The following is a 14,924-nucleotide window of genomic DNA, read 5'->3' as shown; positions in this document are numbered from 1 at the left end:
CCGCACGGAGCTGCACTCATCTGCACATGCAGGAAACGGGACGTGGCAGGGTTGCCTAAGGGGTGCTGCATACGGGCCTGTGTCGAGATAGGCAGAGGTGTGAGAAGAGTGAGGGGGGGGGATACAGATGCAGCACATCTGCACTGGGCGGGTTGCTGGCCCGGCGTCTTGGCTCTTTGCCGTTCACGTGACCAGCTTTTCCTTCTTCAGGGCTCAGCTCCCCCTCTGGGCCATCTCCGAGAGCCCGGCTGTGAGCAGGGGGAGCCCACATTGGCACAGTGTCCCCCCCGTCTCCTCCTGGTGCCCCGCTCACAACAGCTGGCTCCTGCGCTCCCTGGCTGTGTGGACACATGGGGGTTGCTGACGGCATCAGCTTGCCCAGGTTGGGCCTTTGGGCGATGGCTGCAGTGTGGGAGTCAGCGAGCCAGGGCACTGCCAGCTGGGTGCTCTGTGCCATGGCAGGCAAGCCAGATCCCGCGCAGCCCTCCTCTCCACAGGCTGCAGCAAAGTGCAGGCTGCTGGGGCAGGGAGTCCTCAGTGGAGGGTGGTTTGCTAACCACTGGGTGGCCCAGCACTGTTCTGTGCAAACGGCTCAGGCTTTGTGTGGGCAGAAAGACACTCCCCCGCCCGGCCTGCTTTGCCTTCACTCCCTATCGGGGACTCTTCTGCCTGCTCTTGGCCAGGCCCAGCTCCAGCAGAGACAAATAATTGTGCAACCCCAGTCTCAGCGAGCTGTGCGTTAACCCCTCGGCACCCAGGCTGCGCCCACACGCTGCCCCGGCAGGTCCCTGCAGTGGGCAGGTCCCACAGGGGCAGCGAGGCTGGGCAGGCTGTGGGCGTGAGGCCCCTGCCCTGGGGCACTCTCTGGGTGGCACAAGGTGCCTGGCTGAACAATGCTTTTCTCCAGCCCTCCTCGTCTCAGAGCGTGAGCCTGGGCGTGGGGCTGGTGACTCATTACTGTGGGGCAACGTGTGGGATGGGGCTGGTGGCGCACTGCTGTGGGGCAGTGCGTAGGGCGAGGCTGGTGGCACATTGCTGTGGGGTGGTGTGGGGGGGTGCACCTGGGACGGGGTTGGTGACTCATTGCTGTGGGGCAGTTTGTGGGGCAGGTCTGGTAGCGCATTACTGTGCGGCAGTGTGTGGGGCAGGGCTGGTGACGCATTGCTGTGGGGCAAAGTGTGGTGCGGGGCTGGTGACGCATTGCTGTGGGGCAGTGTGTGGGGCGGGGTTGGTGACTCATTGCTGTGGGGCAGTGTGTGGGGCAGAGCTGGTGACGCATTGCTGTGGGGCAATGTGTGGTGTGGGGCTGGTGACGCATTGCTGTGGGGCAGTGTGTGGGGCAGGGCTGGTGACGCATTGCCGTGGGGCAATGTGTGGTGCGGGCCTGGTGACGCATTGCCGTGGGGCAGTGTGTGGGGCAGAGCTGGTGACGCATTGCTGTGGGGCAGTGTGTGGGGCAGGGCTGGTGACGCATTGCCGTGGGGCAATGTGTGGTGCGGGCCTGGTGACGCATTGCTGTGGGGCAGGGCTGCTGGGGAGCTCTGCAGGGAGTTGGTGCTAATGCCAGCAATGCGTCCTGGCATCACCTGCTGCAGTGGCTGGATACGCGTGTGCATGTGCCAGGCTTCGCCAGGCGAATGACCCACTCCAGGGTCCCCTGCCTTGGGAGAACTCCCTGTGCTGCCCCACGGACTGAACTGCAGATGGATCAGGCCATGGGGGGCTCCCTCCTGTTGGGCAGCCGCCTCATGGTGTCACCACTGGCCACAGGCTGTGACAGGGCGGCCGGTGCTGGCTGGGGCTCACTTCCTCTGGGGTCGGCCCAGCCTCTCTCACAGCTCCCCTGCGGCCTGGCTCCGCCTGCAGCCCTGGTGCCCGGCACTGCCCTCCCTGCTGCGCCCTGGCTCCGCCTGCAGCCCTGGTGCCTGGCACTGCCCTCCCTGCTGTGGCCTGGCTCTGCCCACAGCCCTGGGGCCTGGCACTGCCCTCCCTGCTGCAGCCTGGCACTGCCCTCCCTGCTGCGGCCTGGCACTGCCCTCCCTGCTGTGGCCTGGCTCCCAGTGTATCTGTGAGTGAGCTGGGGCAAAGGCCTAGGCTGCCTCGCCTGCCCCCAGCCAGCACCTGCACTCCTGGGGAACTGCTTGGCGTGAGGCCGGGCCCAGGTTTGGGCCGTGGCCCCTCCACCGTGCGTTGCTGGACCCTGGGAGGCTCCTCTGGGCACTGGTTCTGTTGCTTTGCCAGCCCCTGCTCAGTGCAACAGGTGCAGATTTGTGCTCCCTCCAGCTCTCACTGTCTCCTGCCGGGAGCTGGCCATGGCCCAGCGCTGAGCCCCGAGGCGGCTTGGCTGCCCGCCCTGTCTGCAGTCGCCTTTCATGGCTCTCCTGGGGTTTCCATGAGCCCAGCAGGGCCCGTGGGATCAGTCACTGCCCTTGTTTCCATGATTATTGTTTATGCAGGAGGCAAGTTCCACACTGAGGGGACCAGAAATGCCTTATTCAGCCAGGGGCTAAATGCTCTTGTTGCTCGAAACCCGCCAGAAAGGCCTAAATAACCAGCGAGTGAGTGAGGCTACCCCAGAGGGCGACAAACCTTTTAGCCTGTTGTCCCGGAGTCCCTGGGCGATGCTCTGGAACTGCTCCCCACCAAGCCTTGCAGGGCTTTGGGGAGCCTCCTCTCCCTTGGAGCAGACTTGTTCAGGGCATGAAGCTCACACGGCTTCACCTCCTGGGTCTCTCCTTGGAGCATTCAGCATCCTCTGCCCCTCCGTGCGCTTCCCACAGCGAGCCCACCCAGGCGGGGTCCTGCACCCCCACTTCGCAGTCAGACATGACTCTCAGCCAGCCTGTAAAACAGGGTTATTAGATGACAGGAATAGTGTCTAATGTAGGTACAGAGAACGGGACCCCTCAGCTGGGTCCATTCTGGGGCCCAGAGAGCCAGACACCCCCGTCTCCCCTCACTCCTAGTCCCCAGCCAGCTCCAAACTGAAACCCCCTCCAGCCCCTCTTCCTCTGCTCAGTTCCTTTCCCAGGCCAGGAGGTCAGTTGATCTCTTTGTTCTCCCCCACCTTTAGCATCCCCTTGCAGGGGGGAAAGGCCAGGCCATTAGTTGCCAGGAGACAGAGTGTTGGCCAGAAACTGAGGCACCCACACAGTATTCAGAGGAAACATTAAGAACAGTCCCACTTTGTCACATCTGTGACCAAGATCCAGCCAAAGCGGCTAACCCGGGGGGCTGCGCCCTCCTGGGGGGCTCCAGCAGGCTCCAGCATGGGGAGCAAAAGCCCCTTTCCACGTTTGCTTCGTCTGGCCCCTGCTGGAGCCGAGGGCCAACCATTGGCAATGACCCACTTGTTTGTTATAGGGTATGAAAAAGGAGTTCCTTATGCAGCCAATGATTGACCACACCCATGTTTTAGTCCTGTTACATCAGCCCACAGCTCCGCCAGCAGTGACGTTTCACAGGATCACGCCACGGTAACACGGTAATAACTCGGTGTGCTCACAAGCTCCTCCTGTTCAGTCATGTGCTTTGGGCCCATTCCTCATGCCATAACTTGGCCTGTATTCTTCCAGCCCTCCTCGCTTGTACCCAGAGTCCCGCTGACGGGGCTCTTTGATATCAGCCGTCGGGCTCCCGGGGGTGAGGCACGGGCCTGTATCCTGGCCTCTGGGGCATCTCTGGCATTGGCCCTCTGGTTCTCTGATGTGAGCAGCCCAGTGAAATCCCCTGGCGCAGGTGGCTGATGGGCGCCAGGGCTGGGCCTGGGGCAGCAGAAGTGAAGGGCATGTTGTTAAATCCATCCAGGCAGCAGCTCTGGCTGGGTTCTGGGTTCTGGGTTCTGCCCCAAGGCCCAGGAGAGCTGGAATTACTTTAAAGAGCCTGAACCAGTGAGTCGAACAGATGTGGAAAGGCCCCTGTCCTCCAGTGCTGTGCCCCCCTTGGCAGAAGTGCCGAGTTGGCCCGGCCTGGCCACGCTGGGGCAGGGTTGCTGGAATACAGGCAGGGTTGCAGGGCCCAGTAGAGTCCCAGGGAGTAGTGTGGGGCATGCCTGGGGAAGGGGGCCCATGTGGGGTTCTGTGAGCAGCTGACTGCCCTGGCTGGGGGTCCCTGGCTGGTCACTAATCTCCAGGAAGTACCTGTGCCAGGGTCGTCAGCACTGGCACCAACAGCTGTGGCTGGAGCCTGGCCACTGGGGGAGGGATTCGCTCCCACAGCCATTTCACACTACACCTGGGGTCGCAAGATACAGATCCTGGCAGAGCCCAGTCCCCTGGCCTGGCTCCCAATCAAGCCCAGTTCCCAACCAGCCCCAGTTCCCACAGATCTTGCTCCTCTGGGATCCCAGCTCCGTACAGCCCCCGTGGTCCCCAGTGCAGTGGGCACTGGCCGCAGCCCCTGCATGGCACACTGCACTGTGTGCACCAGTGTGAGCCACGGGTCTCGACTGCAGTGCTCTGCACAGGCAAGACAATGGCCCAGCAGCCTTTGGAATGGAGGAGCTGGGATCCGTCCCACGTGCTGCGGAAGCGTGGGATGTTCCATGTGCACAGAGCCCCGCTGACGCCTCCTGCTGGCGGCTGGGGGCTTGTTGCTCCAGGGCGTTCCTCCGGCACAGTTTCCAGAAAGCGCCCGGCATTGCCAGGAATGGGGTAAGGGCTGGCTGGGCCGACAGGGACTGGGAACACGCTGAGGCTGGATCAGTGGCTGACGCTGGGGCGGGGCCCATGGCCCCAGATGTAGCAACAGTGGGGGGAGCTATGGGCCTCTTCCCTGGTGCATCCGGCACGGCTGGCTGATGCTGGAGCCAGGGCGGGGGCTCACTGCACCAGGCCTGGAGCCTGCGGCCTGGTGCCTGGCACTGTCTGCATGGCCAGCCCGGCAGCTGGCCTGGGAGCTGCTCCTCACTCACATCGCCCTGAACAGACGCCTGCCAGATGTGGTGCTGGCTCTGGGGAGCAGCGGGGGGGAGGCAATGTCCATGGGCAGGGGGACTCCAGCACCACAAGGTCTGTGGGTCAGAATCCGATGTCGTGCCTCCACCTTGGGCCCCAGCTCAGCAACATGGGCACTGCCCAGGCCAGGGCCGGCTCCAGGCACCAGCACAGCAAGCTGGTGCTTGGGGCGGTCCATGGAAGGGGGTGGCACGTCTGGGTCTTCGGGGGCAATTCAGCGGCGGGTCCCTAGGTCCCTCTCAGAGTGAAGGACTGGCCGCCGAATTGCCGTAGGTTTTTTTCCCTCCTCTTTGCCATGTGGCGTGGCAAAAAAGCTAGCGCTTGCCCTGGCCCAGGCCCTGGAGCCGATGAAAGGCACATCCCTCACAGCAGGGCCCTGCCAGCCGCATCAGGCCTGCTCACGCTGTGACCTTCCCCAGGGCAGTGCCCTGTTGGCAGCCGAGCCTGCCTGGGGGCTGGCAGGCAGTGCAGGGGTTAAGGTGGTGAGTGTGGTTCAGGTCAGGTTACTTCCCCTAGAGCACTGGGAGGAAACTTTCTTTTGCTGCTGGTTTGGGGCCAGCCGAGGGAGGCGGAGACAGATTCCATAGCCCGGGACTGGAGGCAGCAGCCCCTGTGGAGCTTGGAGCTCGCACCCTGGGGATGAAGCCACAAAGGTGAGTGTGAGCCTCCTGCTCTGGCTGTTCTCACTTACCCACACCCATTCACTTCTATGCACCTCAGCCCCTGCACCCCCGCACTTCTCCACACCCCCTATGCACCCCACCCAATTCATATCCCCTGCACACCCCACCCACACCCTGCACCCCCACACAATCCATACCCCCTTCACAGCCCCTATGCACACTCCACCCACACCCTGCACCCACCCACAATCCATATCCCCTGCACACTCCCTATGCACACCCCACCCACACCCTGCACAGCCTGTAAATCCCATACACCGCCCCGCACACCCTCTTATGCACACATCATACTCCCTGCACAGCCTGTATACCGCCAATACACACCCTACACCCCTGTACGCACACCCTGTACATCCCAATGCACACCCCTGCATACCCCTACAGACATACACCCGGCATGCCCTGTACATACCTCCTTCACACACACCAAATTCCTTACACATTCCCACAAACCCCTGTACATCCCTACACCCACGCCCCTTGCCACACATACATCCCTTACACCCATCCACACATCCCATACCTTCCTCTGCACCCTACTCACCCCTACGCCCTGTGCACCCATACACACGCACCCACTCCATAACCCTGCACAGCCCCTACACACATCTTGTACACCCCCCTACATGCTGGAAACACGCTTACACCCCATCCACCCTGCCCACCGCATAGGCACCCCCTCCACACACACACAACTCATTCTCCACCGCGCCAACCCCTGCACACGGGCGCTTTCACCCAGCGCCGTCTCCCTTGGAAAGGCTGGGGCAGCTTAGGGTCAAGTGTTTGTGTCTGATGTGGGGGGCAACCCCCAAACAGTAAATGATCCGTGGGGGGCGGGGGGGGGGAGTGTCCTTGCTGCTGACACAGACCAGTGGGTTGGGCTTTTCCCGGCACTTTGGCAACACTTGTTGAATTCATCCTGCCAGTAAAGTTTCTCTGAATGGACCTGAACTGCCTGTGTGTGCCTAGGCGGAGTGGGGTGTGAGGCAGGTGTGTGATGAGGAAGTGTGGAGTGTGTTATTGGGGTGTGCCTGGGGCGTGTGCCCACGGCATGCATGGCCTGTAGGGCAGTGTGTGCATGAGGGCCCAGCGGGATGGGGAGAGGGTGTGTCGGGTGTGTGTGTGAGAGGCGAGGTGGCTGGGGTGTGATGGGCAGAGGGGAGAGACATTGGGGGTATAGGGCAGTGGGGACATGTGCGGGGTGGGGAGCGAGGGCGTGTGTGCCAGAGGAGTGGGGATTGTTCTGTGTCAACAAGTTGTTGGAGGTGTTAATGTGTGTGAGCTGGCTGGGAGGGCTGGGGGTGGTGTGAGCTGAGGGGGATGGGAGGCTGGCCTGGATGTGGGAGCTGGGGGTAGGGAGCTGGCCTGGGCGTGTGAGCTGGGGGCAAGGGGCTGGCCTGGGTGTGCGAGCTGGGGGTAGGGAGCTGGCCTGGGAGTGCGAGCTAGGAGAATGTGAGGGGCTGGCCTGGGTGTGTGAGCTGGGGTTGCGGGGGCTGGCCTGGGCATGGGAGCTAGGGCTGGGGGGCTGGACTGGGCACGGGAGCTGGGGGTGGAGGGGCTGGACTGAGTGTGCGAGCTGGGAGAATGTGGGGGGCTGGCCCGGGTGTGTGATCTGGGGGTGGGGGTTGGCCTGGGTGTATGAGTTGGAGGGGGGGGGGGCTGGCCTGGGCGTGGGAGCTGGAGACGTAGGGGGGCTGGCCTGGGTGTGGGAGCTGGGGGTAGGAGGCTGGATTGCGTGTGCGAGCTGAGAGAATGTGGGGGGCTGGCCTGGGTGTACGAGTTGCAGGGTGGGCCTGTGGGTCCTCCCCCTTCCCAGCCCTGGGGATCGACTCCAGAGATAGCTCCGGCCAGGGCTATTTGAAGCCTAACCTTGCTTCTGTCCCCACGGCTAATCTGTGGCGTGAGCTCCACACCTGTGGAAACATCTGGGGCTGGTCCCCGGGCTGGGGGGCTGGGGCTGCGGCAGGGGGGCAGAGAGCTGCTTCCCAGCTGGTGGGGAGTTGTGATATTTTGCTTCTGGAAACTGTCAGTGTCTTTTGCCAAAGCAAATCTCCCCCTGTCCAAACATGTCCTTCCAGCTCGTGCTCGGCTCCCGGCTCCCTGCGTGGGAACCGCTGCAGAGGCCATTCAAGTCCAGCCTGGCTGCTGGGAACGACTGCACTCCCCCGCTGCGCCAGTTTGGGCAGAGGGGCTCCGGGAGAGCCAGGCGGAGGGGCAGGCCAGGGGTGTGGCTCCAGCACGCAGCAGAAAGCCAGGGGAAGCTGGGGACGGTCCCCCGGATCATTCACAGAGCTGCTGGGTACCCAAGCCACACTGCAGGCCGGGGGCTGGCTCAGGAGTGCTGAGGCTGCATGCGTTTGCCAGGCTCTGCAAAGTGCAATGTGTGCACCACACAACGTCCTCTCCAAAGTCCTGCTGGCTCTGCACTGAGGTCTGGCCCCACTCACTCCCCACTGGGGCGGATGATGGCCCCAGAACCTCAGTGCACTCCCTGGGGTGGCTCCCAGCAGGGCCTGGAATGGAGGAGCGCCCAGGCCACCAGGCCCCAGGCCTGGCAGTGTTCTGAAGGCTGAGTTGTGCTGCTGTCCAAGAGCTCAGATAGGGTCGTGAAGCCCTCAGCGCAGAGCTGCCTCGCAGACACGCCCCACATGCTTTCCCAGCTCCCGCAGGCTCACAAGCTCTGCAAGGCAGCAGCTGGCTGCCGGGACTCAGGATGTGGGGCACCGGGAACCAAGCAGTTCCTGCTGAGGAGGTGGACCGTGCTTTGCTCCATGGCCAGGGTGCTTGGCCTGTCTCTGCAGGTACAGCAGCAGCCACTCCAGGTCCTTCACCTACAGACCTGCCTAGGCCTGCTCTGGGCACTCTGGGCGCTGCCCAGGGCCCCTGAAGCTAGGACCATGCTGTGACGATGTGGTTCTGGCGGGACCCAACTAAGAGTGCCAGTTCAGGACCAATTGCTCAAACAGGGCAATCACAGCCCAAGGCTGGGGTTTTCCACCTCTAAGGCAAACCAAACCAGCCAGACAAAAAGGACTTTGGTTTCACCCCACTGGCTAACCACAAGTCACACAAGCAATTTCCTTAAACACTCCAGTCTCCCAGTATCACCACCAGTCCCACCCGTCCTGGGGATGAATGGTTATGAAAACCAGCACCCCAGTAAAAGAAAAAGGTTCCTCTAGATCCAAAGGACCAAGCCGCCAAGACCCAGGTCAATATGTTTTATAGAGAATATTAAATATAAGTGATCACAGATGTTTGGCACTGTCAGTCATTACGCCATCGGGGGCAACACACCAGAGTATGGGGACACGGGTATTGGTTATGGGTTAGCATATAGTACATACAGTCCTGTAATGTCCCACCAATGCGGGGTGTACGGTGTGGGGGTCAAAGTATAGTAGGGAGCGGTGAGGGTACATCGTCATCTAATGGGTTAAGCATAGTCATGATTAGCAAGCGGGCCGGTAATGGGGACCAGGGTGACCCTCACGAGGTGGAATCCAGATCGTGGTTCACGACTCAGGATGTCGTTTAGTAGGGGGGTTGTAAGGGTTTCCCTCCCTCCCCCCGTTCGGGTGGCGTGGAGCCACATCCGGCTCACATCCCTAATACGTCGGCGTGGCCGTGATGTGTTCCTTAGATGTCCCTGGACCACCGGATAGTGGCCGAGACCAGCAAAATGTCCATGAGTCGTGCATAGCGATCGGCCCACCCCCACCGGCCGTAAGCATGTTCGTTACAGGGGTCCCTAGCGCCTAGCGCCCCGACGATCAGGCGTCGGTGTAACTCGTAGCCCTTCTATACATATCAGATCTTACCCACAATCATGCTGTTTGCCTAATCCTTTAGAATCTAAAATCTAAAGGGTTTTATTCATAAAAGGAAAAGATAGAGGTGAGAGCTAGAAATTGGTTAAAAGGATATGAGGTTGAGGAGCTCGAGAATGGGTAAAATGGCATCCATTCACATACTAGTAATGGCAAAGTTCTTTAGTTCAGGCTGTAGCAGTGATGGAGAAACTGCAGGTTTCAATCAAGTCTCTGGAGAACATCCGCGGGCTGGATGGGTATCAGTCCCTTTGTGCAGGAGCTTCAGCTTGCAGCAAAGTCCCTCCAGAGGTAGAAGCAGGATTGAAGACAAAATGGGAGACGAGGCCTTGCCTACATAGACTTTTCCAGGTGTAAGAACTTTTTGTTCCCACTGTGAAAGTTACAGCATAACTGGAGTCTGCAGTCACTGGGCCGTTTCTCACACCTGCTGAGTCAACAAGGAAGGCGTTTCCGCCTTCCTCTCAATGGGTGTCAGGTGTGTAGGGATGGTCCTTATATGGGCCATCAAAGCCGGCAAAGCTGGTCTGACACCAGCTTATCTGGCGGTGGCTTTCCCAGAAAACTGCAGCAACCAATTTGAAAATACAGACAGTACACAGCCAATATGTCATAACTTTCAACTACAAAATTGATACAGACATCACAGTACAGCATACTCATAACAGTAACCCGTAACCTGGTCTTAGACACCTTATATGACCCCCTTTACATAGGATTTGGTGCCACTACAGAACCTTGGTTGCAACCCATGTTCTATATGGTCCCAGTTTATATCAATAACGTCACACATGACCCTTGGCGTGGCTTTTCTCTGCCTGGGCCCCTGGCTGGCACTGGCATGTGGGAAGGGAGAATGCACTTCTGGGAGCCCTTGTTCAGGGCCTCCACAAGTGATTTGCTCGCCCGATAAGCTGATAAACTTTATGACACAATGCAGCAGATCATGGACTTTGTAAGCCTTGCAGGAGGCTGGCAGATCCTGCAACCCCCATAGCCTGTCTTGAGAGCTTCCACACCTGTCCAGCTCCACAGCAGCCTGCGGAGGCTGTACCCCCAGGATCCCCCATGTCAGGCTCCCAGAGCAGGCAAGGGCTCCTGGTGTCATGATGGGTGAGACACTGGCCTGCCCGTTCAGTGTGGGCAGGTGTGCGCACACAAATGCCCACCAGTCAGGGAGGTGCACACACCAACATCCTGACAATGCACTGTGCTTTTCCTGTGCCTGCCACCTCACGGGCGCAAGGTGCTTTGCAAACAGCCAGGCGGTAGCTGAGGTAGGCGTCTGTAGAATCCCAGGGTTGGAAAGCGCTCGAGAAACCACCAAGTACATCTCCCTGTGCTGAGGCTAGACCAAGAAAACCTAGAGCAGCCCTGCTGGGGGTTTGTCCAACCTGCTCTTCAAACCCTCCCGGGACAGGGATTCCACAACCCCCTTTGGCAGCCTGTTCCGGAGCACAAATGATCCCCATCCTCTTTTGGACAGCCCTGCACAGATGGGCAGGTGGTCTTAGCTCCCCTCTCAGCTTCTCTTCTCACGACTAAACAGGCCCAGTTTCTAACCGCTCCTCACAGGGCAGATTTCCCAAACCGTGTGCCATTATGGTTGCTTTCCTCTGGACTTTCCTAAAGCAAGGTTCTCAGACCTGGACACAGCCTCACCTGTGCTGAGTTGGCCAGTTACCTCCTGTGTCTTATATATGGCACTATGGAGGTGACTGTAAGCATGTCACATAGGGGAAATTGAGGAACAGAGAGGCTGGAATGGGTTCCCTAGGGAGGTGGTGGAATCTCCATCCTTAGAGGTTTTTAAGGTCAGGCTTGACAAAGCCCTGGCTGGGATGATTTACTTGGGGATTGGTCCTGCTTTGAGCAGGGGGTTGGACTAGGTCCCTTCCAACCCTGATATTCTGTGAGTCTATGACCCAAGGTCCTAGAGCAAGCCAGCTATGGGTCTAGAACCCTGGAGTTCTGATTCCCAGTCCTGCCTGATCCACGAGCACCCACTCCCCTCCCAGCATTGAGGATAGAACCCAGGATTCCTGACTCCAGACCTCTGCTCTAACCATAAGCATCCACTGTCACATGTGGTGAGAGACCAGTGCTGGTCCTTTTGGAGGGAGATTGATCCTGTTGCTTTTCCCCAGACAAGCACTGCCACAGGAGCCCTGTTTCCAGGGTCGGCTCCAGGCACCAGCCCAGCAAGCAGGTGCTTGGGGCGGCCAAGGGGAAGGGGCGGCAGGTCAGGCTCTTCGGCAGCAATTTGGAGGCGGGTCCCACGGTCCCTCTCAGAGGGAAGGACCAGCTGCCAAATTGCCCCCAAAGAAGAAAGCAACGCGGTGGAGCTATCACCGATCAGCTCCCCCTCCCCCTGCACCCCCGCTGCTGGAGCCAGCCCTGCTTGTTTTCCATTAACTTCCTCTTGGAGCCGGGGTGGGGTGTGTGTGCTTGTCCCCAGTGCTGCGATGCTGCAGTGACCTTTGTGAGCCTCCAGCCATTAATAGGTCACCCATTAACCCGGAGCTGATAGCCCTTGGGAGCTGCATAAAAGGCTGCTGAGTGCCTGGCACTGCTACTTGCCCTGCCTCTCCCTCCCCAGCAGTGCACCATGGCAGCCGGCTTCTTCATCAGCAAGACTCTGGGAATCGTGAGCATCATCCTGGGCCTGGGCGCCGTGGCCACCATCATCGCCCTCTCAGTTGTGTACACGCAGGAGAAGGAAAAAAATGCAGCATCCTTCCTGCCCAGCATCACTTCCACCTCGGCCACCACTCCCAGCATGGCCACCTCGGCCACCACTCCCAGCAAGGCCACCTCGGCCACCACTCCCAGCAAGGCCACCCTCGCCAATGTGACCAACACAACCCCCCTGGCCTCCACGGCTGCCCCCGCTAACCCCTGGAACAGCCTCAGACTGCCCGAGTCCCTGATCCCGGAGCATTACACCGTGACTCTGCAGCCCTTCCTGACCCCGGACACCTCCTCCGGCCTCTACATCTTCAAAGGAAACAGCACCGTGCGCTTCTCCTGCCAGAATGCCACCGACCTCATCCTCATCCACAGCAAGCAGCTCAACTACACGCAGCAGAGCGGCTTCCTCGTCTCACTGCAGGGGGTGAGTGGCTCCAGCCCCCCGCCCATCACAAAGACCTGGCTGGAGACCCAGACCCAGTATCTGGTGGTGCAGCTCCAGGGGCAGCTGGAGAAAGGCAAAAGCTACGAGCTTGTCAGCAGCTTCACGGGGGAGCTGGCCGATGACCTGGGTGGCTTCTACCGCAGCGAGTATGTGGAGGATGGAGAGACCAGGTATGGCCCCGGAGTGCCCCCACAATAGGAGGTGGGCAGCCAGCTAGTGGGGGGCAAGGGAAGGGGAAAAACTGCAGCAGAATTTGGGGTGACCCGCAGCACCCAGGGGTTGCCAGCTGCCCAGGGTTCCCTAGGCACAGGACTGGCTGCAGACCCCGGGTCTCTCCCTTCCCATTGTGATGATTCTGCAGGCTGCAGCTGTGGGGGCAGAATCAATGGAAATGCCTGAGGGGCAGGGCGTTCCCACACCCCCCAAGTCCAGCTTCCCCCTATACATGGCCACGGACCTGTACCATGTGCAGGAGGGGAGCTGCGAGATATTTCGGGGCTGGGCACCCCTCCTGCGGACCGAGTATGCCAGTCTCACAGCAGCTGCTGGTGCTGGCTAAAGCCAGGTGAAATTTGGAAATCCTACAAGCTGCAGTTGGCAGCTGGCAGCTGGGGCCTCAGACCCCCCACCCACATCCCTAATGTCACTGGGGGGAGTTCTTTGGGGTACAGTTGCCTCTCCTGCTGTCTGTGCCCTTCCTCCTATTCCCGCTCCCCCCCCGGCCCAGCCTGCCGGGTCCTTCCTCCCCTACATTCTCACTTCCCCCTGGGCCCAGTCTGCCTGGCCGGGTCCTTCCTCCCCTCCATTCCCCCTCCCCTGGGGCTGTCTCTCCCTGGGTGGCTAATGCCCAGCCAGCCAGGGGCTAACAGTGCTGGCCAGGCCCAGTGCAGGGCAGGCAGGGTCTGCAGCTGCACCCCTGCAGCTCTGCCATCGCCCCTTCCCAGCCCTCAGTGCTGTGTGGTTCCAGGCTGGGGCTCGCCTGTGCAGACAGACCCTGCCGGGGGCTCAGGGGGCCCGGGGGATCTGAGCCAGCCCAGGTGTGAGCATCCCCCTTGGGGCACCAGCAGCAGGAGGTCTGGGGAGTCCTGGGCCTGTCTGCGGGACCCCCAGACCGTGGCTGCCGGGGGTGGCAGGGCTGAGCGGTCTGCCTTTGCTTGCAGGGTCGTGGCCACCACGCAGATGCAGGCGGCTGACGCGCGGAAAGCCTTCCCCTGCTTTGACGAGCCCGCCATGAAGGCCAGCTTCAGAGTCACGCTGATCCACAGCCCCAACCACCTGGCACTGTCCAACATGCCTGTGCAGAGTGAGTGAGCTGGGGCCTTGGCAGCTCTGGGAACAGGGTGCCCTGAGCCAGCAGCCTCCACCCTGCCTCCTGCCCCTCCCCACGGGCTGCGCTCACTGGGCTTCCTCGGCCCCCTACGGCTCCAGCAGGGCCTGGGTTGAGTCTGCACCTCGAACCCAGGGGGTCACTGGCGAGATGGAGCTGCTGGGAGATGAGCCGAGCACCGAGCACACACAGGGCCCCGGGGCAGGGGGAGCAGCTAGCAGAGAAGAGGAAGGGGCTGAAAAGTAGGGAGTGGGATGGACTGTCACGTGGGCTCAGCACTGGGCTGCCCAGTAGCTCCCCTGAGCCTGATGCCCACACGCAGCCCCTGCTGAGACCCCCTCCGCTCATCACAGGCTTGAGGCGGTGCTGCTCCGAGCTCGGCTGCCTGCACCTGCTGTGGCCGTGTTGGGGCAGAGGGACAGAGCACTCGTCCCCAGGAGGGAGGGGTGAAGGTGGATGTGGTTGTGGGGGGAGAAGCTTGGGGGAAGCAAAGCAGGAAACCAAACTGGTGTTAGGAGGACTCCACGCTGGTGGGTGGGACCAGTGCCCGGAGAGATCCTCGGTGCGGGCAAAGAGAGGGCCACGCAAGGGGCCCACTCCCCAGCCATGCTAGGGGACTGCAGCCCTGCTTCAGGGGCTGGAAGGAGCCTGGCTGCCGAGGGGTGAGCTACATGCCTGCTATGGGGAGGGAGGTGTTCCCAGGGGAGCACTGCACCCTGCTCTGGGTGGGGATGGAGGAGCATGAGCCTCGCTGATGGAGCCGTGGCTCTTCTTTCAGGCTCCGTGCAGCAGACCATCGATGGCACCACCTGGAACGTCACTGAATTCCAGACCACCCCCAAGATGTCCACGTATCTGGTGGCCTTCATCGTCAGCCAGTTCGAGGCAGTGGAGGCCATGCAGGACAACGTGCTGGTAGGGAGCAGGACGGGGCAGGGGCGGTCTGGCTCGGCTGTGGGGGAGGGGAGCCTGGACTGAGCCTCGAGTCTC

The 14,924-nt window shown here is 60.9% G+C and overlaps 1 protein-coding gene across 1 annotated transcript in view; it reads left to right on the top strand.

Annotated features, from left to right (window-relative positions):
• The first annotated feature begins 5,492 nt into the window (after nucleotides 1–5,492).
• The window catches only part of ANPEP (alanyl aminopeptidase, membrane), a 31,624-nt gene continuing 22,192 nt past the window's right edge, over nucleotides 5,493–14,924 (top strand). The window contains exons 1-4 of the mRNA XM_032794281.2: nucleotides 5,493–5,608; nucleotides 12,071–12,777; nucleotides 13,768–13,910; nucleotides 14,713–14,849. Coding sequence (XP_032650172.1) covers nucleotides 12,080–12,777; nucleotides 13,768–13,910; nucleotides 14,713–14,849 — 978 coding nt within the window. The 5' untranslated portion in view covers nucleotides 5,493–5,608; nucleotides 12,071–12,079. The remainder of the gene's footprint in view (nucleotides 5,609–12,070; nucleotides 12,778–13,767; nucleotides 13,911–14,712; nucleotides 14,850–14,924) is intronic.

Source organism: Chelonoidis abingdonii, chromosome 9, assembly GCF_003597395.2.
Source record: "Chelonoidis abingdonii isolate Lonesome George chromosome 9, CheloAbing_2.0, whole genome shotgun sequence".
Lineage (NCBI taxonomy): Eukaryota > Metazoa > Chordata > Testudines > Testudinidae > Chelonoidis > Chelonoidis abingdonii.
Note: the sequence above shows the minus strand (reverse complement) of the source record. Positions and strands in the feature narration are given on the sequence as shown.